At 34.6% G+C, this 24449-nt stretch overlaps 1 protein-coding gene across 3 annotated transcripts in view; it reads right to left on the bottom strand.

The window, feature by feature from the left end:
- The window catches only part of CNTLN (centlein), a 203604-nt gene that overhangs the window by 30151 nt on the left and 149004 nt on the right, over positions 1-24449 (bottom strand). For all 3 annotated transcript variants that reach the window (XM_054810899.1, XM_054810898.1, XM_054810900.1), the window contains exon 20: positions 2237-2401. In XM_054810899.1, the coding sequence (XP_054666874.1) occupies positions 2237-2401 (165 nt within the window). The remainder of the gene's footprint in view (positions 1-2236; positions 2402-24449) is intronic.

Below are 24449 nucleotides of genomic sequence, written 5' to 3'. Positions count from 1 at the left end.
TGTAAACAAAAGATACTTCAGGAAAATTTCTCTGCTCAGTGCAGACTTGTAACACCTATTAACATTAATGGGAGTATTGTACATAACTCTGTGCACCTCAAGGGGAGTATATATTCTTGTGTGCATAGTTAGATGTAAAATAGTGTTCTTAATAACTTGTCTAGTCTATTTACTATTATTATAATGTGAGGTATAATCAGAAAATTGTTAAAATGATGTATGCTAGCAGGATATTCCTGAGACCTGTTTGTTGAGCTTGAGCTTCATTAGCATAGCACAGCACCCAGCGCATGGTTTACACACCAGATACAAACTCAAATATTTAGGTGGTCCTCTGCACATGCTCAGAGGCAAAGACATATGCTTATGGTATTTTGCTTCCAAATTCACCACCCACTCTTAACACATTTCTTCCTATTGGCAAAGATACAAGGAGTCATTACATACAACATAAACAAACACTGCAAAGATAGCTCCGAGAAAAAAAATGAACTAACAAAACCAGGTACTTCGAGATTTTGAGCTATAAGGAAGGATTTTGCTGCTTCCACATTCACACATTTAGGAGAATAACTTTGTATCTCCTTTTTAAGTATGCTAGACAGCCTGAAACAATAGTTGACAACTTTTGCCTATTTCTTCTGCTAAAAAAGACTTGCATGACTTAATTTTTTGAAAAATTATTAGGCCAAAATAAGGCTAAGAGTTTCAGTAACCTGATCTAAGCAGCTTTTGAGGCCCTTATAGTCAAAACTCTCATCCAATGTAGTAACCAGTGAATTCACTCTACTAATATGGATTTGGAGTCACATACTATGTTTATTCTAAATGTAGTTTTGTATATATGGTTTAGTTTTTACATTAAAAATGTAATACATCTTTAAGAAGAAATTAAAAGTCATGTTAGTATTTTTTACATTGGATTTATATATGCTTGTAAAATGTTTCTTCTGCAACAGAAACAAAAAACCCTTTGATTTTTCAGCAATATATTTTGCAGTTCATGTGTAGCAGACAAATAAAGTAGGCCTCTAGCATGAGCGTTTTTACAAAAAAAAAATCTTATTTTTTTCATTTTCTTACTTTCATAGAGCAATTGACTATTAGATTTCTGGATAATGAGGACACTCATTGAAAAGGTACAATTCTAATTACCAGAAATTACCACTTACCAGCACACCAGCAACAGAAAACAGATTAGTCAACCCCAAATCTAAAATATACACTCAAGAAGTCAGCATGTATGATTTCAAGATGTCTTTCCCATAATTAAAGTAGATCAAATTATATGCCTTTTCCTGGCTACTCCCTGCTGTGCTCATCTCTTTATCAATGTGACCTACCTTTACTAATCCCTGAATTTAGATGTTACGCATCCAGTGCGCTGTAGCCAAGATCTGTAATACTATGATTACCATCAACATCTACGATATCTGAGCACCACCCACACCTTGTTTGTTAGTACAGCTAATACAGTACTCCGAAGCAGAGCCAGCTATATTGCTCATGTAATGTGGCCTTTTCTTCTAGTTGATCCTTTGGCAGCTGGCTTGCTAGCGTGTCATTTCTTCTAGCAGCAAGAAGCTGTACTGTTTTTACCTTTTCTCTTTCCTCAAATATTAAACACAAAATGATGGAAAAAACCCAACTTTAAGACATTCTGTTGCACTTATATTTTCTCCAGTGAGAGGAGAGGAAGAATTAATATGTTTGACCCAGGCCACCTGCTCAGAAAGCTCTCAGATCAACACAGTCCAGCATCTATGTCATCCACATATAACAGAATGACTGGAGACTGACAAATGAAATCATCAACAAGTTAGTATTTTCCTACCAGCTATTCTACAAAAATACAGCCCAAATTCTTTGCTCTCCTTTCACAGATAGCTATTGCTTACCTCCTTCTTAAAGGAAGAAAAGCATCAACACAATTCTTATTGAAGTAATTCCACAGCACTTTCCAACAAGATGCATTTAATCATCATGTGAGAACCCAGCAAGTCTCCCTGTCTGGCCTATTTGATCTGCAAAAATTGTTTTAATTGTAACTTTTAATTCTTCTGCTTATGACTACATTTCTACTTAACATCAAAGGTTATCTAACACCTAAGTTGCTAACCATTGGCTAAGATATATAAATGATATGCATATGTGAATATATGTATATCTGCTTGACCCAGTTATGAAATACTGTTCATACGAATTATCCTCAGCACTAGATAATCTGTTCTGTCACCTTTAGTTTGCACTGCAGCTGTTTCATCTCTAAATCTATGTTCTTTGAAGGAGCTGGTGTGGCTTCACTCTTGCCAGCAGTTTGAGACAGATGTTCTCTCAACTTCAATTTTCCTTGTAAATCTTCCTTCTCCTGTTGCCACTTGGCCAGGTTGGAGGTCAACACCTGTTTTACAAACAGAAGAAAAAAAATCACAATTGCTTCCTAAAATATTTCTGCTTGATTATATGAGATGCTTCTCTGGTTCAGAATTCAAAAGGAATGAAACAGTATATATTATCTGTAATTATACTGCATAGCTGTTGGTTGAATTCTCTAGTCCACGTAAAGATCAAATCCAGCAGGAAAGAGAAGTCGACTAACATTAAAAACAAGCAATTTTTTAAAAAGGCAAGCTAATTAAATTTTGACTGTACACATTGCTATTTTTACAATGACAGGCAAAAATTATCCTACAAAACTATAACAGTAGTTACTGTTGAAACCTGTTTACCTAGAGCCTCTCTGGGATTCAGCAATTATTTCTACACAGAGCATGAAGAAATACCAAGGTGCCTCAGACACCAATGCGTATTAAAGGTGGTTAAATGTCAAATCTGTTTTAATGGTGACCACTGTAAGCTCACTTGAATTGCTGTGTTGACAACTGCTATAAAACATACACTCTTCTCTTGGCTTTTGTTTTGATATTTGTAGGGCTTGTAGAGGTTAAAGCAAAGTGGACCAGCTGCACTAAATATCTTCTGGTTGGCTGGTCTTTACTCGTGTTATTTCTTCTCTTTCACATATATGCACCATAGCCAGAGAACCACATATTCCATAACCTTGACTCTAGGGCTGAGGTACTTAAGTGGTAAAAGCCAAGCTGGAGCAGGACAGGATAACAGATGTTAGTTGTTTATTCCACTGGGTAGGTCTTACCACCCTATACTGCAGCCAAAACGCTTCTCATTTAGCAACATAAATGCTAAGTCCAATTAGCAGACGAGGCTTGTTAGGGATTTAGTTCAAATAAATAACATGCAAACAAACTCTCAGTCTTGTTGCACTTGATTGACAACTGACAAGACTTATTCAATCTTTGTAACAATGTATTTCACAGTACTCCTTGTAGAGGTAATCTTTTAAATAAAATATTTAATTTAAATAATATTGAATGTTGTTCTGCGAAAAGGGGAACTGAAATAATCTTCATGCTAGTGGTTAACTTTCACAAATGTGTAGTCAGCCAAAAGCCACCGATGGCCTAACCAATCTCTGCTTCTTAAGAGGGTAACTACAGTACTATCTTAATCCAAAGAAGATTCTAATACTGTAGTTTAACCTAAGAAACAATTATACAAAATGGTATTGAAATTTTTCAAAGGGCAAAACTCCTCCTTCCTTTGTGAAGAATCCTGATAAGGAATCAGAGAAGATACTACAGTTCGAAATGACTAAATGTGTGCCCAATTATATGCTGGTAGACAAAAAAACATGGGTGAGAGAAGGTTAAAGATAATGTTCTATTTCCAAGCATTTTATTATTTAACTCAAAAATACATTTTATATTGTTTGATATTATTAGAAAAAAACTTTTTATATATGTGTTTATGTACACATACACTTCTATACCGATAATCTGAAGATCACATATATACATATATCCAAACAAAAGAAAAACTCCTTATGGTCATATTTATTCCCATTATGAATGACATGAGAATGCTTGTAGATTTTGCATTAACTTCAAAAAATATCATGGATACAAGAAAATGCATCCTGTTTTTAAAGCTAAAACACTAACAGTATTTCACACTTAAGTGCATTTATTAAAGCCAATGGGCAGTTTCAATATGTGTCTGACATGAGTACTGTTCTTAGTAAAGGGGTTAATCTTTCCATTCTCTTTTGCATCTGCTGTCATTATTGAACAAGAGATAAATAGTGTTAATGTATTTTCTGATTGGCTATTACTTAATCTGATATATTATTCTCAGAATTAATACAGTCTGAGTAAAAGACAAAATGAATTGTACTTTAATAAGCAAAACCAGTAGTAGTACAGAAAGATGTAGCAGAGAAAGATACAAGAATTAGGTTAATTCTTCCAGTATAGCAAATATTTCTACATGCAGAATTTCATGATTCAGTGTCTCTATAATAAATTATTCATAAAAAGAAAATTAAAAAAAATCATAACTAGATCAATATCTCTGATTAAATTTAGAAATGCCCCCATATCTGCCCAGGATAGGTTGAGACTCTCAGAAGTTTCTTAGGCTACTGCTGCCGCCAAAATGCATCTGGTCTAAAATGCCATGATTGCAGTGGCCACATTCCCAAAAATGACAGCAAATATATTGAAAAAGAAAGGGCTTTTGTGGAACAGGTGCCAAAGAGGACAGTGCTATGTTGTTTATAGAATTTACTGAAGTGAGGAGGTAGAAAAGTAGTATTTAAAACATGAATGTACAGGGATGAAGTGAAAGCAGTGTATGATGTACAAGCCAAACGCCCCACGCCCCCCCAACTTGCAACAGACACGCAATTGCAATCAGAGATATCAAGGTTTTCTCTAAACAGCTCTGGAGACAATGTAAATGGTGTTACAGGGTTGATAATTCTATTGCATTATTCTTCTATGTGCGATATATTGAAAGGGTATGTGAAAATTCTATATAAATCTATGTAGGACATGAAAAACAGCCCCCCTGCAAGATATTTATGCCTAAAAGATATTCTTTGCATTTACTTAAGAAGCAAGTTCATTACACTGTTGTCCCTCACCACTCACTAAGTTTTAGGTCAAGTCTTTTGTTCTTTTTTCTTTTTTAGACACAGGGGGGTTTTTGTGTGTGTGCTACCATGCACGCAAATCCTGAGTGACAGAGTAAAAAGGATTTACTCCAGGGGAAGAGGTCACCAGGATGAAAGGTAGAATCTTAAACACCAGCTAGACCAGATGTTGATAAAGGCAGGCTACTGCTGTTCCTCCACGATGTAGCGGCCTTTGTCTGCTGCACCTCCTCCAGAGTGTTTTGGCTTAACAGATGTTTATACATTCAGTATTTTAACATCCATCTATCTTAATGTCCTTGCTCCTGGTATACCCATGACACTCTGTTCTGCTGTACACAAAGGGATAAGTGATGAAATTTCAGTTTCTGTGTAGTCAATGTAAAACTTCCAGTGACTCAGCAAGGCTTTTCACCGTAAGCCCTCTACTCAGAGAGACAGCTACGTGGAAGGCCCAGTGGATTAGTGTAGGAAGCTCCTGGGAATGGCACGCTGCTCCTCGGCACCACAACAACCCTGTGAGGAGCTTCTAGCTCAGTTTACAGCAGAGTCACCCTCCTACTGCAACTGTCACATATGAAAATGATGTTCCTGTTGGCGGTGGCTGTTATTCCACTGCCACTGCTGTACATAATCCCATCCATTTATATTTGCAGAATATATTATAAAGAATGTATTTCTAGGCAAAATTATATAATAGGATGTAAATCAGGTATTCTTGAAACTCTTTTTAAGCAATGAAATAAGGTTATTTTACTACTCATTTTGTAATCCAACTATAACCAATACAAAAATCCTCAGAGGTGTAAAAATCGTATTTGCTACGAAGCTTCCTATCCTAAAATCCTGGCAGACGAAAACATTACAATGAAAGAGATGTCTGTGAGAAGCCTGAAGTTAACATATTCCTTTTTCTTTTCTCTGAGAAACCTTGTTACAGTAGGTAATAAAATACATTTGCTATATGCATAGCTCCTGTATCAAGTTCTGTTTTAAAACCTAACACTGCCCATCTGAAGGTTTTAAATAGAATGCTATTTTCTCACAGCTTTAGCTTTATCATGAAAAATATACAAAATAAGCATTACTTGTTGCACACATAAGCCATGAAAGAAGTTTTTAAAACATATTTGCAGGCACAGAGTTAGGTATTTATGACTTCACACATTCTATCAAATGTTACTATAACATAATGATAAATCTATTTAAAATATCCAAGGCAAAATTTATTGAGTCAATCCCACTAATCTTGACCCTGTTTTCTTCTCTTGAATCAAAACCAACCTCTGCCTGATGGGTCACAGAAAAAAAAAGCTAAAATTAATAAAGATGGTGGTATGTAGCTATCTGAAAATATGAAAAGATAGATACCAGACTAAAAAGCCAACTGTGCTGCATATATTCTCTCATATAGAGAGAAGGCAAATAACTCCACATCGTCAGTGAAAGTTTTTTTCATGCAAGTGCTGTTAAGTGGTTGACTACTTAGTATTCCAGACAGGAAGACAAAATATGAAACTGAAGTCTTTGGTGACTTAATATCCTATCCTTAAACTGAAACAAATAGCCCCGAAAGCAAGAAAAAGTTCTAAAATGTAGAAGTTATTTGTCATTTATTCTTCTGAAATTTTAGTAAAATCTATTGCATCGCTCAGTTATAATTTTTTTTTTCAGTCAAATGCAGTTATCAGCAGCTGACTCTGTTTCACAAAATGTCAAGTAAATGAAGGTAATATAGAGGACTTTTTGCCAGTGCTTTAGCTAGTTGTTAGACTTCAGTAGCCTTTAGAGACCATTAAGTACCCTTTGGCTAATTGGCCAATGGTAGATTAATCCTCTTTTTATTCTAGCAGCACTATTTTAACACCCTTTGCACTCTGTCAGTGTAGTATCTGAATGACAAAATAATATTGTGCATGAATAATAAGCAGAAATGTTAAATTAACATTTCATGTTTCACATGCCATACCTATGTGTCAGGGAAAAAACCCTCTTTTAAAGCCACTGACATTCAACTTTTTTAAACAATCTCATGTTGACATCTTACTGAAGTGAATCTTCCTAATTACTGCTAATTGCCTATCAAGAAAAAAAAAATCTTTCCTTGAAGTGCAGTTGTCTAGTATAGATGAACACAGCTCCAGTGTGCATAGTAAAGACAGGCATGACACTTGAGGTGTGCTACATTATTATGAGGTCATACTAAATATGGTTTGCAATGAACAAAGCAGCTTTTAAGGATGTTTAAGGCACTGAAAATGTCAATCTCTCATGAAGTGTTTAAATTAGTTCCCAGAAGAGAAATACAGATATCAGCATGCAGATAAGAGGTATATTTCTCATCTCTAGTATTTTACTAAAGAAAAAACATAGTTATCCTATTGATAATGTCACTGTAAAACAATTTCATTTCATCAGATTTATAAAAGCAATGTTTACACTGTTATCTACACAATGGTCCTTTCCACATACAAATTATAAATGCAGCTATTATTGGGAATACAATTGTAATCACTAGCAAAGACTCTTATCAAAGTCTTTGAATGTCTTCTTAATCATGTGCTAGTATTGATCAGAGCAATCATCATTTATAAAGAGATATCTACTGTATACCACTTCATAAACAAATGTTTTACTTGTAATTCATTTATTTCAGAGCTAATTTATAGCTAAATTTAGTCTACAACTTATAAAAGCCTACAACATTTGATTTGGCTATGGCATCTTATGAAATAATAAAAAAATAAAATCAATAAAATCAGAGCAGATAGGTCAATTTTAAATTTTATTTTGTATTTTTTTTCTTTTTGTAAAGAATGATAATACCACATAGATCAAGACCAGAACACATATATCTATTCTAGCGAAATACACAAACACTCGTGTATGAATGAATTGAATTCATATATTCTGGGCCCAATTCTCCAAGAAATCATCTGCTGTTACAAACAACAGACAAGCCTGAGTACAGAACTGCACACTGTGCAACCAATGATTTTTCAAATAAATTATGGAAAATAAGAAAAACCTTAGTAATAATATAGGTAACTTTTTTTTTAATACGATGAAAATGCTTCTGAAACATGTCATCTGTATAATGATAACACCAATTCAAAGATAAGGAGGTTGACCTGTAGCAATTCCATTTTAGCTTGCATTTTCTATCACTTTCATTTCATGTCTCTGTATGAGTAAATAGTGCTGTATCCTATGCATGACTCCTATACATATTAAGAACACTGTCTTGTTTTCATACTAAAGCAGATGCAGCACTCCATCTGTCCTTGCAAATTTCAAAGGAATGTAAGGAATATTAACTATGTATGTAACATTACTTATATAAGTAGTTTCATTATGATCAATTATATTATCACAACCATGTGCTGTAATTTTTGTAGGGATTGAGTTTCCAATGTGGAGATGCAAACTGCCAGAGTACACAGGTATGCAGGACCTTGCCTATAAGGCCTTAAGATTTCCAGATAAAAATTGCAGGACTTAAAAAATTAGTGTTTCTTAAAAAGAAAAATATTGAAGATTACAGTGTATTACACTATATCTTACATATTTAAACTTATTTGAAGTATTAATATCTACACAGACACTACAAAGTACATTTAAATAAGTTTATAACTGCAATTAAATTAAAAATTAAAATATAACTGGAGACATTTCACAACACTTAGTCCCACTTGAAAATGTCTGAATGTTATAGCAAGCTAGTTGTGAAGATGTGGCTGAAGTCCAAAACCAATGTTTCCATGTATCCACCACTGCTATTTAAACAAATACAAGTTGATTTGGTTATTCCAACACCTAACATGCCCATGCATATTAAGTATTGCTATATACAAGCAAAGACTTGCATTTGAAGCATAAAATTTGCCCCAAGATTTCCATGCCTTTGTACTTACTAGGAAAATTTCAATATAAGACATGGAATCTATGCAATCTTTTATAGTCAGGACCAGGTTTTACTGCAAGATTTTTTGCAGGGTTACACTGTATTTATCTGATTTTCACCAAACACGAGAGTTAGGGCAAACTCATAAAGCCAGAAATCTGAATTTTTCATCTAGGGTCAGGGATAGTGCTTGCCATATTCCCCCTGCTTAATCTTAACACATCTAAGCACTGCAAATGAACTACTTGCATGAGAGCCAGTCAGGGAATTTCACAATCCCTACAACTCATTACGAATTTAACAGCAGCAATACTAAGTATTCATATGTTTCAGATAACACATACAAATATGCTGCACTAAAACTCATTGGGGGAAAAAATTAATAATGCTTCCATCTGTTTTCCATATAGCTCACATAAAATAGAGAGAAACCAAAATGAAAATGCTATTTTAAAGACTGTTTTTAAACTTTCTTTTGATTTACCCACTTATTTCCAAAGCATACAGCATTCTATCTTTAAAAATTAAAATTATTTTTAAAAGTATATATAAGCAGGACAGCAACAAAACAGTTGAAAGAATGGTGAAATATTAATTTAACCTCTCCTCATTTCCATCTGTTTTAGAGAGTGAACCACTTTCTACTGAAACACTTCTGCATCTCAAATATAAGTGGGCAGGAATTCTGTGCTTCTAAGGAAAGCTGTTCCATCTCCCATACTTTAGCCTCCTCTTTATGTATTGTTTTTATTTGCTTACATCTCAATTTTTCAACTGTTAAAGACTGTTTTTTGTCAACTTACAGAAAATATGTCTGAAAGATACAAAGGTTTGAGGAAGTGATATTAAGTATTTTGGATAAAAATGACTGAAAATATGTACATCAGAAGTATTTTCAGAAATGGAGCAATATTCAGGAACAAAATTTATACAGATAGCTCTATATTTAATTTTATACAATTATTTAAACATCACATTTGTAACTGCTTCAGATATCGATAAAAGCTGAAAAAATGTCCTCAGCTTCTTTGATTTTTTTATGTAGACAGCTGTGTAAAAGCAAAACATTTTAAGTGTAAACTGTATTAACAAATCTAATTACTGGAAAAGGTCAATGTTCTCATAGAACAGGACAAAAATACAAATACATAATAAAGGGTTGAAAAAAAAAAGAAAAAAACCACCCTGGAATTCTTCTAGTCACATAAAGGTGATACTGTACAAATATTAATGTATTGTTTACATTTCTATATAAGAAAATAAAGGCATATTGCTAGGCATTTCTGATAGGTATGAGGAAGCTGATGACGGACTTTGTGGGGAGGATGCGAAGACAGCGATATTTTTCCAAATCATGAATTGCATTTAAAAATTACCTCTACAATGGATTGCATATAAATTAAAGTGGTAATTCATCCCTGGATTCTTGTAAATGAACCCCCACAGTCTTATCTTTAATTTGTAATTTATGTTATCATTGGAAACTTTGCTAAAATTACAGGCATAAATGAACAGTTTAGGGTAAAGTATTCCTTACATTACATACTAAATAGGTGAAGAGACCATCACAAGAAAAAGCCATGTTTTCAGCCTAATGTCTAAAATGAAATATACTTTCCTTTATCATAATTATCATCAAGATTATGACTCATTTAGGCAATTAATTATTTCCACATACATGAACAGTTTGAGGACAACATTGTAGTTGTGCAATTCAATGTCCCAGCTTGAACCAGACCTACAGCTGCTCTCTCTTAGTACCTCCCTCATTCTTGCTTCACTGAGATAAGAGTATAGACAAAGTCACACATTTCTCTTTGGTGTACATAATACTCTAAAGACCACAGGACCACCTTTGAATCAATGAATGAACAGAAAACTCTGCACAGGCAGACCAGTTCAGCCACCAAAGAGTAAATCCTTTTCCAGTGCCTGTGAATCTTGTGAGACTATGCTATGGCTCGTCATACAGCACCCATTACTGAGAAAGAAACTGAAGCTCTTACCACATTAGGCACCAAAGGTAGCCTGGAGTGATGCAAAATAAACCTGAACAGGACACAAGCTATGGGAACAGTCCATGATTACCTCCTTAATTGCCAATGAAACTTTTGGAGAGCAAATCAGATGATGCAAAACATTAGTAAGGAAGTACAAACATGCTTCCACCTCCTCTAGCAGTAACTGAGTCTGTAAGGTCTAGGCACTTCAAGCAAACAAACATGGCTTCAAAACCACAAAAACTCCTCCCTTAGGGTTACAAGGAGAGTATTAGCCTTTGACTTTGTAGGGATTCCAAAGAATCCTGTGAGTCAGTACTCATAGTTTGCAACTGGGTTCTAAGGCAGAGAAAAATGAGGACAATCCCAAGGAGGGAACGCTGTAGACAACCAGTTTTAAAAACAATCTCAGGTGTTAGTTCCTAGATACCTTTTTTTTTTTTTGTCTCAAAAGTAGTCTTAGTTGTAGCACTTTTCTACTGTTGTTGAAAATGTCTTAGTTCTTGACTCCTATTCCTTTATACCTAGAAAGACCAAAAACAAGAAATCAAATGCAGTCTGAAGGCTCATGCATCTTCCTTGGTAAAGGGATGAGAATGACTGTACTCTTCTGGCTTGTACTCCTGGCTATGGATGTGTCTTTTGAAGTTTCTTCCTGTAGTGAAAGGGAGTAGCCAGGACTACAGAGCACCAGCATTAACTTTGAATGTACAAGCTTAGACAAGGGATTGTGGGAATGAGAAAGCTGGAGTAAGATGCAAGCTCTAACAAAAATGACAACTCCCTTTGTACAATAAACTAGACAAAGAAATCTCAGTGTGGGATGGGTAAGAAAATAGCGTGAAACACAGGAAACTGGTGCTCTGCAGAAGATCTAACAGTACTGAACTGGTGAAGGAGAAGATTCCCCTTCTGAAATCTGGAGGAGTTCACAAGAAGTCTAGGACCAAAGATGTTTCTTTCTGACATTGTTCTTCAAAGGACAAGAGGTGGGAGCTGTTGTTATGGTTCTGCTTTCTGATCATTGATACACCTTACTAGAAACCAAGGAGTAATAAGCTGCATGGAGGAAAAGAAGAACTTGGTGTCCAAGAAGTAAAAGTTTGCAAAGACTAGCTGCTAGCTCCATTGTTCAAACTCTTCAGTATTAAAATATTTTTCCTGTGCTAGCTACCAAAAAAAAAAAAAAGTGCTTCCATTTGAGAATGAGGACAAAAAAATAATTGCAACAAAAGCAAGATTGGCAATAATGTCAAAAATACATTTAGTTTAGCACATATGCAAAAGAGTCTAAGTAGATTATTCCTGAAAATTTTGGTTTAACTACAAAGATTCTCCTGGCAGTCTTCTGTGGTTCTTCAGTGCCTTCAGAGAGAAAATTTGCCTTATATCTAAAACACCTTTCTTGAGAAATGAAATCTATTTTTCTTAAAGGAGACGGAAGGACAAACTGACCACTAGACCTTTTTTTAATAATCTTTTATGCATTGGAAAGTTGCTATTATACTCCTTCAGTCTCTACCATTGATCTGTTATTCCATTAATTACACTCCTTTAATCTTTTCTCATAGTTAACATGTTCAAAACTTCTTAGAATTCTTCTTCCTTTCTTCCAGAATGTGATTTTATGTGTGGTGCCCCAAACAAGATACACTGCTTCACAAAGTGCCTTGACACTGCTAAGTAGCAAAATAAATGCCCTCTGTGAAATTCTCTGCAAGAAGTAATGCCTGACAAGCTGGCAATGGTTCTACTATGAAGAGCAGTAGATTTGGCAAGTAGGTGGTCTTCATGGTATGAAATACCATCCTCATGTTCCTGAGAAACAGACACCGGTATTTGTCCAAACTGTGGACCTTTGCAAAATAAGCACACATATCCACAAGCCAACCTCTCTCCTCCAACCATCTGCAATTTTGCCTTTTTCCACAACTCATGAGTTTGCATCTCACATATGTCAAAATCTTGATTTGGTCTTGTGGCATTAAAATATCAGAAATTATCTTACAGAAGTAAGAGAAAATCCTTGTTATAGTTGGGGACAAAATCCCAAGATAGCCAAACTCAAATCTTCAACTTCAATAAAACCTGTTTCTTCTTCCCTTAACTAGTAACTGATTTTTAAGTGAAATGATCTGGAGACTTTTAAAAAAATTTTAATGTTTAAAATTGAAAAATGTTAGCAAATATAACAATAATTAATTTTTTCCCTCATGGCTAACTTTCAAATTGTTACTGCTATTACTGTTTTAGAAACAGAAAATGAAAATTAATAATTGCAGCTTTTTGTGTCTTTTTTATACTTTAAAACAATTTTTTTAAAAAGAACGTGCAACATCCATTTGCAGATAACAGCGAGTCTATTGCTGAAACACTACTTATAAAAAAGGTCTGAAAAAGTCACATTTGACCCTTTACAAATAGATAAATAGTATATGGAAGCTTGCTTTTTTATCATTTACCTTAGTTTTAACAATTTTTTACATAACATGCTTTTGATACTAACAAAAACGTGTAGCCTTTTTCAATCATAATTTAAAAAAAAAACCAAACCACAAAACATGTAAATATCAGTATTTTGGCAGTTTTATGTGTAGAAACAGTCACACATCCTTTCTGACCACTATTGCTTACTGAGATCTTAACGACAAATGTGTATTGCCACATATCTCTAAAGGCAAAGTGAAGCAAGAGAAGTTAAATTCTTTAGAGAGTATAAGCAGAGTTTCCTGGTTGGAGCTGTACAGGAAATGTCATTTTGTTACAAACAGAAGAGAAATTATAGACTTGCAATATTTAGATCACTTTCACTGACTTAAAATATTGTTTTCCCAAGTGACCAAAAAACGGAGTAAAACAACAGTATGACTATATTGTACAGGGTATTCCTAGTGATAATCACACTTTCTTCAACACCTAATATAAAACACAGACAGTGTTTTAACAAATACCACTTGGCTGACCTAGAAGATAGGACGAAGGAATAAGAGAGTCACGTCCAATTCCTCATGGATTCTCAGCTTAGATCCTGTTTTTTGCACAGTTTACCTTATGAACATGATCCGAGTGACATTTCACAAATTCCTGGATAAATGTTGCTACACTCTGCCAGCAGAGAGACAGGCTGTGTCATGCACAGATCAATAATAGCACTGTGTTTCATCAGCCTCAAAATCAAAAGTGCTTCATCTGGTAAAAGCCATGGCCCTTGAGGATCTGACATATATAAACTGAATACCCTACACAGGACGTCTACTACAAAAGCTGCCAGTGTAAAGGCAAGTCTAGAGACACACTGTGAGTATATGTAAATAAGAAAATATATATTTGTATATATAAAGAAGTTTTTAACTCCTTTTTATGGAAAGTAAGAACAAATATCACAAAGCAGCAGCCGAATAATGGAAATGAGACTAAAACTTTGCAATTCTTGACAGAAACATAAAAATATAGTCAGGACAATCCAGTATTCATAATCTTTTGAGTAATTTACTATAAAACACAAGTACCTTTTGAACTGTACACAACAGTATGTATGACAGTGGGCTCCAATAAAATCCACTCTAAGCTGTATGTAATGCTTTATCAAAATTATGTTCCTTATAAACATAGAACATCAGAAAACTGTTCTCTTCTTCAGATAAACTACTCAAAGTAAAGGTCTTGAGACTCTAATTCATTGCATACTACCTGTAGTTTCAGGCCTCAATATAGGCTTTTCTAAGGAAACAACAGAAATTTATGTCTCTCAACTTTATTTTTTAGTGACAAACCTTGTAAAATTTATATCTTCAAGTAAGTGCAGCACCTGTAGATTTTTAATTGAAATTACTATCTATCAGAATGCCCTTCCCTCATTTGTTTCTCATAGTAAATTTAATTTAATTTTTTTCTGCCAGTTCCTATTGCAAACAATATTGTGAAAAATAAGTATTTTCATTCTTTGGAAGTCAAGCCTTTAACAAAATATCTCAACTTAATCAAGATTTTGATTCAAAAAACATTGATCTGTCTCTATGCTTCCAATTAAAATGAACACCTTTCTCCTTTAAATAGTTTAGTACTACCTCACTAAAAAACTGTTTCTTTATGCTCAACCTTACAGATAGACAAAAGAATATGAAAGAAATATTAAAAGATGGTTATTGATATTTTTCTGAATTTTCCTTACCAAGCCATGCACTACGTAAATTAAAGAGTCTTCTCTCACCTCTGCAATCAGAACCTCTAAAGGGCTGTACCAGACCAATGTAATCCTAAATTCTGTGTACGTTACACCACAAAAGCTATTTTTCCTTCTCTTTGCATTTCTTCTGCTAAAGACTAATTCTCTTTTAATGTTCCTGTGGCACATTGTGGAACATTCATTTCCTTTATGTTACTCCCTTTGTTTTGTTATCCATTTTCCCAGTGCCATGACTGTATTTGTATGTCTTGAGCGGCAATGGCTTCTTCCTCTGCCTCAGAATTTCTCCTCTTTATAACCTGATGTTTGAACATCATTATAACTCTCCTCCTTGGCTTCAGTTAGGTCCTTATAAGACATTGGTTTGACTTTTCTTAAATTTATCATCCATGTTTGCATCTCTTCTCCACAGCACTATTAAATGCTTATTGTCTTTCATCATAAAAATACTGTTGCCCAGCTGTGCTCTACGAAGTACATGCATTTCTTCCATCAGTTCTTCAGATAAATGAACAGTGTTACTGAAGTTGAGAACATACCTTCCTGTTTGTACTTTTAATTAATTTACCTCACATCATTAAAAATATCCTCTCTCTTCCCGTCTCTTTTTTTTTCATGCTTTCTACAAAAGAGCTTTTTGTAATTCCCTTCAGAAAGACTGCCCACTGCTAACAACAAGCAGTTGATTTCTCTCTAATTCTTCCTTTTTAAATGAATTGTCCAATATCCCTGCAGTTCTATGATTCCAATTGGCAATGGTCAATTACAGTCACATAAAAATTACAGACTTCATATCTCATATGATTCTATCTTGTTTCAGTTCTGTGTCCTTGAATATTTTTTTCAATCCTCCTTTGCTAAACTGAAGACTCTACAAGCAAATTTCTTTTTCTTAGATATTTAAATTTGAATTAACTTTTAATCTCCTCTCTGAAAACCTCGAACTGTTCTCTGGAATGGTATATTTTCAAATCCTTCTCATAAGTCTTCTTCAAATGCTTTTTTATTTCCATCAATCTCTTTCTTAGATTCTGGGTATCAGAGCTACACAGAGTATTCTATGAGCAGTCAAATCATGCCAAGTGAAAGAAAACATATTCTCTCTGCTCCTATTGCACAGCCTCTAGTTTATACATTCAAGGACTGCGCTAGTGCTTTTCACAATGGCAATTGCAGTTCATGCTCAGCTCATTACCTACTAGGACTCTCATTTTTCTTCAGAGTCCCTGGTTCCCAGGAGACAGGCATTCAGCCTCGCTCAACGTGAACTTGAGCAATGTATTGGTTTTCATTATGATGTAATGATTTCCTCATTAAAAACACTGTGAGGTCATAATGATCTATACTTTTCAATCAGCCTCTGGTAGATGATTGAAAGCTTAAAATAGCTGTCAATGACTGAAGATATCCTCTTGCACTGGCAAGGATTTTTTACATTGCCACTAATTTTTAAAAAATGTTTGAAAGATTTTACCTCCAAAACAAACAGCAAAAAGACTGTCATATATTTCATAGTATATCCAAATAGAATAGATATGTAAGGTGTAAACCATTATCTTGGGGAAAAAAAATAATGTTATCATTCATGTGAGGGATCAACTGAAAAATTAATTTCATGGTACGTGGGATTCTGAGCTAGTGAAAATGATTAAGTGGTACTTATATGCACCAATTTAACCTTAAGGCATGAATTGAGACATTGAGTCTACACCATGTTCCATGTGGAAATGCTTAGCTCCAATTCAAATACTAAGTAAAACCAATGATGATGAAGATAATTTTTGGAATTTAATCTCCTATGTACAGTTTAACACAAGCAATCGCTACTGCAGAGGGGCACACAACATAAATGAGTGGATGTGCTTATAAGACTTCTAGATACTTTAAGGTCATAGAGTCATTTTTGCAATCCCATGACCCTGCTCCTTCACCTTCTTAGGAAATCCAGCTCTTCAAATACGGGAAAAAACAGTCTCTTACCAGTTCATCTACTACATGCATTGCTAACCATACTGAGCACTCTGCTCCACCAATCTCATGTTCCCTAACCTCACAATGAGGGAAATTTATCTAAAAGATTAGGACAGGAGCAAAGGAAAGGGAAGTATGTTAGAAGGATGCATTAGGAGAGTGCAGGAGAATCAACTCACTTAATGTTCACAATACAAAGGAATGCAAAAGTATTTTTCCAGTTTCTCATGACTCATGAAAACTTTTCATTAGAACATAATCAGGAAAATCTTTAGCTAGGCCAGGAAAGAGAGAAAAGAGAGACTGTTAGGTAAAAATCCATCATGAAACAGACAATTGCAAACAAGGGGAGAGAATTCAAACTTCTAAGGTAGGATATATAGCTGATAGAAACCCAAGACATCTGTTTCTTGCATTTTAGTAGCACCTATATAGAATGGTACACAGAGGTTTTATTGCGTAGTCTATCAGAATATTAAATTACACAATATGAAAAAAAATTATGCAGCTACATCCTCTATTGTAATTCCTCCACTGTTAGTTCAAAACACAAAAGAATTTCTCACTATAGAGAGGTCTATGTTCAAGACTACAGCCAATAAAACTTATTTTTACCACCACTCCTACAAGGTCTCAAAATTTCATTGAATTCAGTGGAAATAAGCACATGGTTGAAGTGGTTAGTAAATCACTTTCATAGTTAATACTGGTAGTTACTAATAATGAATAATTCATGGACCACTCCAGTGAACAAGCCTAAGAGTATTGATCCAATTGCCACCCAAACGGGTTTTCTATGTCAATCTACGAGAAAATCAGACTGCCAGAACTGAGATCTAATCTCTTGTCCACATATGAATAATTATTCCCAAATCAATGGATTGTTGGGGGTGAGATTTGATGGTGAATAAATATTATCTGACAAAACCCACAGAACTTTACATAGTAGAGAAGGTTCAAGAACCCAGTCTAGCTCTATGCTTAGCTTTAACTGAATGAGCAGATCACACTGAATTCCACAAAGATATTTCTATGAGCGACAGGACAAGGGGCAACAGGCACAAACTGGAACACAGGAAGTTCCATCTGAACATGAGGAAAAATTTCTTCTCTTTGAGGGTGACAGAGCACTGGAACAGGCTGCCCAGAGACGTTGTGGAGGCTCCTTCAAAACCCATCTGGATGTGATCCTGTGCAACCTGCTCTAGGTGATGCTGCTTTAGCAGGGGAGTTTGACTAGATGATCTTCAGAGGTCCTTTCCAATGCCTATCATTTAAAAAAAAAATATCCTACTACAACAGTATTTGTTGTATTTTTCCAAGTTTTAAATAGTGTCTTATTCAGGAATGTTTTTTGGGAAAAACTGAAAACTGAGTTCTATTTTTTGTCTAATAATAAGATAAGATTCAATGCACAAGGAAAGTTTCATCAAATCACAGGGATGGTGAAGAAAAATAAGCTATATATCACATGAAATCCATAAAGTAAAAATTACAGGGCGATATCATCCAGTGCTTACTGTAATATACATACAAGTATATTCTATTACTGTATTGTACTATCAGATATAAATGTATTAGATATGCTTATAGATATGTGTACTATCTCTATTTGTAACACTGTAAGAAAATGTGAATCCTTGTGATACAGGTTCTTTCTTTTAATATAGAAGTATACTTTTTAGGATTTCTACATGATACAGGAATATAAATCATATTGATTGTAAGTATATTCTATGAACTTCATGTAGTCTCCACAATCTTTTCTTTATAATATATTTTTCTAGAATTTACCTATCTCTAAGTTATTTCATTTTGACAGCAATATAATACAACTCTCATAGTTCTAGTTCATGCCAACTGTTCTCTTTAATTTATGAATGAGAATGCATTTCCTACATGCAATGTACTTCAACTGTTGTTCATCAATAATTCAACAGGTCTATTGTAATTTTTCTTCAGAGATCAATATAAATGTAAAAGGTATTTTGCTTTATTTTTGTTTTTTAATGAAAGCACAGTTTCACAATAAATATATTTTACAGTGTAGTACTGTTAATGGAACTGACTTCAGGATGCTGTATGTTTTCAATGCAGCAAACTATAAAAATAAATAAAATAATAAAAAAAAAAATTGGAGTAGATGCATTTTAAAAGGGCAGTTACTTTCATGTTTACCATGTGGCAATTCCTCATTTTATTTCCAAGTCAACATCTCTGACAGAGTAGAAAATAGAAATTTGAGAACTGTTTTATATCAGCGGCAACACTGAATCAGTAGTTTACCACAGGAAAAATTATATAGATATTTCCCCATTTAGTACCCAAAAACTTTGAACAAACATATTTAATTAGCTGGTCATGCTTCATTCCAGGCAGAATTTTGGACTAGGACTTGAAAGAGGTGAATTCTAGTCTCACAGAGTCACAGAGCATTGTCTGTCTTTGTTTCCAGCCTTGGAAAGTGTGACATCATAGCCTGATTTTCAATTTCTTAGGCTCAGCAAAGCTCTAATAAAACTGCAATATATCAGAATCTATTATTCTCAATATTGTCAATTCAAAGCCTTCAAAAACTACAGGTAGGGCCCAGAAATTTGAATTTAAATGCCATAAAATTTAGGTTTGAAATACATTACAGACAATTTTTTCCTACCTACAGATAATGTGGATGTTCAGGTCTGGAACACTGTGCTGAGTCCAGGAAAAATAGCTTTCTCTCAAGAATACACAGATTGGGGTGTGTTTTCAGTTTTCAATTATCTACTGTGCCCACAAAGAGATCTCTTCAAGGCATGCATACACAATGATAACAGCAGTGTGACCTCAGAAGAAAAAAACCATAGAATTTACACCCAATCAATTTTTGAGAAGACTTCAGTCTCATACTGGCACATAGTTTAGTTCAATTATTAGATAAACCTCTGCTGTCTTAGACTGTATTTGCAAACTCTGGAAAGGTCAGGCAGTACATCCTGCTTTATCATACTTTTATCCCTTCTGGTTTACCTTTTCACTTCTGCTCCATATTAAGTAGAATAGAAAATTTGCTGGTTTGATTTTTAAATATTTTTGAGAAGCTGTTTTCACTTCTTTTTGAATATTGTGCCCAAAGATTATAGTTCCTGGAAGTTAACCAAGACTACTCTATTCAAAGCAGTTAGGAAAGGATAATCTGTACGCTTCTAAAGAAGTTGAGGGGGGAGAAATTCTCCTGATGTTTTTGGGAACAGACTTTTCCTAAACAGCTTCACAGAATTCTTTGTTTCATTACACTCTGTGCCAAAGGTTGATAGTTGCAGAAATTATTTTGCGCTGAGTTTAGCAAAAGTGTTTAATAGGGTATATTTAGATTTTTTTATTTTTTATTTTTATTTTTGAGATGGATACAAGTAAAATGTTCAAGACTTAAGTGTGCCCTGTAAGAATGGAAAGGGATACTGTTGAAGAGAGCAAATTCAATTCTTATTAGATTATTTTTTATCTATGAAAATATGAGCAGCAGCTGGTTTTGCTTTTTAACTACTTCTATACATGAAAGTCAGAATGCCTGCATATACTACTGATGCAGTAGTAATCTCTTGCACAGTTTATCTGTAAAAATGACCATTCATGTTTAAAGTCTTCCAAATTTTAATTCTTCTAAGAAGTTTTATAAAATTTTATCATTCAGATATTCTGTAGGTATGATTAGTATTATCTGATATACATAATGAAAAATATCTTTTCATGCCATCGGAGGAAAAAAAACCCCACTTAATTTAGAAAAGGTGACACTGAATGCAGAAGCTTTCTTATGAATGTAATTAAAATAAACACAAATGCTCTAGAGTGTTTCCATGAAAGAGGAGTCAAAAAGAGAAAACCATTACACATGTAGAAGTGTTTTGGGAGAAAAGAATTGGATGTGACTCTAAGAATTTCCAACTGGACAATGTTTATGTAGAAAGCCCCCAAAACCTGTCAAAACAGTTACACATTTGCGGTAATGAACAAAAGTGAGGCAGTTCCAAAAGTAGTTTTAGCTTACTGCAGGGTAAATGCTACATTGGCTGGTTTACTCATATTTGGGTACCATAAGAAGAGTGAAGCTGTGGTGCTGAATTTGCAGATGTAACTCTGGATTCTGAGCTGTTCTCTGATAGATTGGGCAGTAGAAAACAGTCAGGAGAATACACAGAAAAAGCCAAAACAAACTTTAAAGAATAAAAAACTTTCTCTGGCCCTTTACTCTTCTGCTTTTCATGCTCATACCTTTCTATGACTGAGATAATCCACTAGATAAATGAACTCACAGCAAGCAAACTGTATTTTAAAAGCACACTATGAGCTCAGGGGAAAAAAGTTCCCTTAAAATTCAAAGAAAATTAAAAATTGAATGGCTAAAAGTTTGGAGAGATTTTTAGAATGCTAGCAGAAAAAAATCTTAGGCTGAGTTACAGTTAAATTGTTCAGAGGCTTCTAAAAAAAAGCTTCTTTTCTTCCCAATTCAGCAAAAACGTAGTTAGATATCTGCAGGAATGCATCTGAAAAACTTACTTAAACCTTCACATTATCCTCTCCAAAGGATCTGTCAACGTTTGACTGGTTGACTTGTTCAAATTCTTTGAGATTCAGGTTTCCTGCTAAAGTAGACTTACACAGGCACTTTGCAAATGCCTATGGCATTCCATTAAGAAACACAGCCTTCCCCGTGACATTACCTGAGAAACACTGGCGACCTGATGCAAAAGATCCTATGGTACTTTTCAGCAGTGGACTTGTGAGTGACCTTAACATAAGATAAGCACTAATGACTTAACCTCCTTAAGATTTTAATTTTTTATTCGATAGACTTTGTCTGAACTTCTGCAATATGAATGACACCTACTGCATAAAACTATTATAATTACTCTGCTGTATGCAATAAATACACTCTTCTTATAAGCAGTCACTTAGTGATGGAAATGAGTAGGGGGGAGAATAAATTTTCCTGGATTTTCCCAACAATTCCTTTCAGACATTTTTCTAAGAAACTAAGGAAATGTTAAATCCCTTCGCTTCTACATTAAGTATCAGCTCCAGCTGTGATTTCTACACACTGATAACAAAATGTAACTACTGTACTTCTGTACAGACGGTCTTGACTCAATGTTGATGTGAATCCTTGGGGAATGCAAGCTTTGATTCTCACATGTGCAGTCATTTTACAGCCATTTTTGAAGAAATATGCAAATAATTGCTTTTGCAGAAACAAAACAAAGCAAGAAATCTATGTTACAGCAAAGAGGCCAAACAAAAAAAGAACTTGAATCCAGCATTCTGAACTCCTACAAGTAGACAAATACATACATAGTTACATATATACACACATGTCTGTGTGGATCTTCAAGAAAAATACACAAAACCATACAAGTACATACATTCTGAAAATCAACAGATGCTAGACAGTCCTTAGGTTGTGTAAAATCTGTCTCAAAATCAACATCTGGAACATTTAAATCTTAAATCCAGAGTCGATCTTCTAGCACTAGATTCCTTGGGGATTATAAGGAAGGACTGACTGCACAAACATCTGCCCTTGTCTGCTAAGGAATTTATTTTCTTAGCAAAATTCAGGCAACATAGCATCTCGTCCAAGCCATAATGTTAATGTTTACAGTTGCTAGAATGCTATACTTATGTTAGCCTAGCATTACAAGTTCACTGTTAATATAACATTACTCAAACTTTGCGATTACATATGAAAGCCTATTTTTTTATATTAGTCATTTTGACACTGCTGAAGTGTTTAAGAGTCTTCCTAAATCCAGAGATGGTCTCAATCTTTTAGTTTTTCATGGTTTGTTTGCTTGTTTTTTATCATCTACCTATGCAAGAAAATCCTAAAATCTATAGTAGCAGAAGCATTGAGAAGAAACAATGACAAGTGTTCTTGCTAGTGACAAAAATATTTTTAACAAATGTCATTTCCCTTGCAATATCTTAAAACTTCACTTCTAGATAGTATTTCTTATTAAAACCCACAAAAGCCCCTCACAAATGCGTGCTTTACAGCCATTTGATCTATCTGAATCATGGTTCACTCTCTGAAACATGCATGTTCCCTGCAGTGACTGTGTAGGTTCTTTACCTCCTTAATTTTCACTTGGCAAGTAGCCCAAGCCTCTGCTTTAAATTTCCCACTTGGTAGCACTAGTATGGCACCTGAAGAGTAATTAGTTGTAAGAAAGGGAATTTGAATTGGTTGCTGAGAAGGAAAAAAATGTGCATGCCTAATAAAGATTTTTTCTTGAGTACCTGAAACACCATTTATTTATTTTTGCTTAGAATGCACCACCCTTTAAATAGACCAGTGACCACTTTTTATTTTTTTTTAACTTTCTAGAAAAACTGAGTGAAAGAAAACTGGTTTGGTTTTAAGACCTTGCTATTTCACTTTTAGTCAGTCTTTTACAGTACAGCAGCACTTGTTTTGACACAAATTTTGCCTTTTTTTTTTTTTTAAACAGTTTTCCAATAATGGCCTTTTTTATTTTATTGCTCACACTGCTCTTCTACGGACACCTAAGGTGTAGTTTTCTAGGAAGGCAAATCATGAAGATGTCTGAGCAAGCAGAATATTTTAGCTAAATTACACATATAACTCTCTGCAAAGTTTATACTGTCCATGAAACTTTACATTATGATACTGTTTGTGAGATGGGAAGATCTCCATTGGTTCCAATGACCTTGGAAACTCTTTTTGAACAATTCATTACATATATATAGTTATGCAAAATGAGTAACAGAAATGAGGTTTTCCCTCCTCTAGAAATTAGCAGTTCCCCAGCCCTAAGAAAGTGAAAAGTGCTGCTCCTGATGCTGCTTCTGCCTTCTGTGCAAAGACAGAAACGCAGAGAAGTTTGAGGGGGAGGGGATTTGATTTCTTTTTTAATGTCTGCCTCCTTCCAGCAAGTCCATCTGTTGTAGCACAATAATTCTGGAAGCAGGATGTGTGTGTGACCAACAGGAGACAATTACTGCAAAAGTGTTTGTTGATTCAGCTCTATAAAGGGCAGGCCAATCACTACAGTATGAATAGAAAAGAATTCCAGCTGAGGAGCTGCATATAGACTAACACAAAATACATATATATAAATGAGAATGGGGAAAACCAGAAAGGAGTAATAGTATGGGAAAAGATTAAGTAGGAATGAAGACTGAAACAGAGAAGAAAGCTGGCATCTTTGGGGCTGTTAACCAAATAGTTTACTAGTCTCTATTTGTATAAATCTCGTTCTCTAGCTTTCCACCTTGACAGAGAGATGAGATTAAATAGATATGGGACTAGTCTGAATCCCCTTTGGAAGAAAACTCCAGTTGCCTTGAGCACTCCACTTCTGGGGCATATGG

This window comes from Grus americana, chromosome Z (assembly GCF_028858705.1).
Source record: "Grus americana isolate bGruAme1 chromosome Z, bGruAme1.mat, whole genome shotgun sequence".
NCBI lineage: Eukaryota > Metazoa > Chordata > Aves > Gruiformes > Gruidae > Grus > Grus americana.
This window is presented reverse-complemented; position numbering and strand designations above follow the sequence as displayed.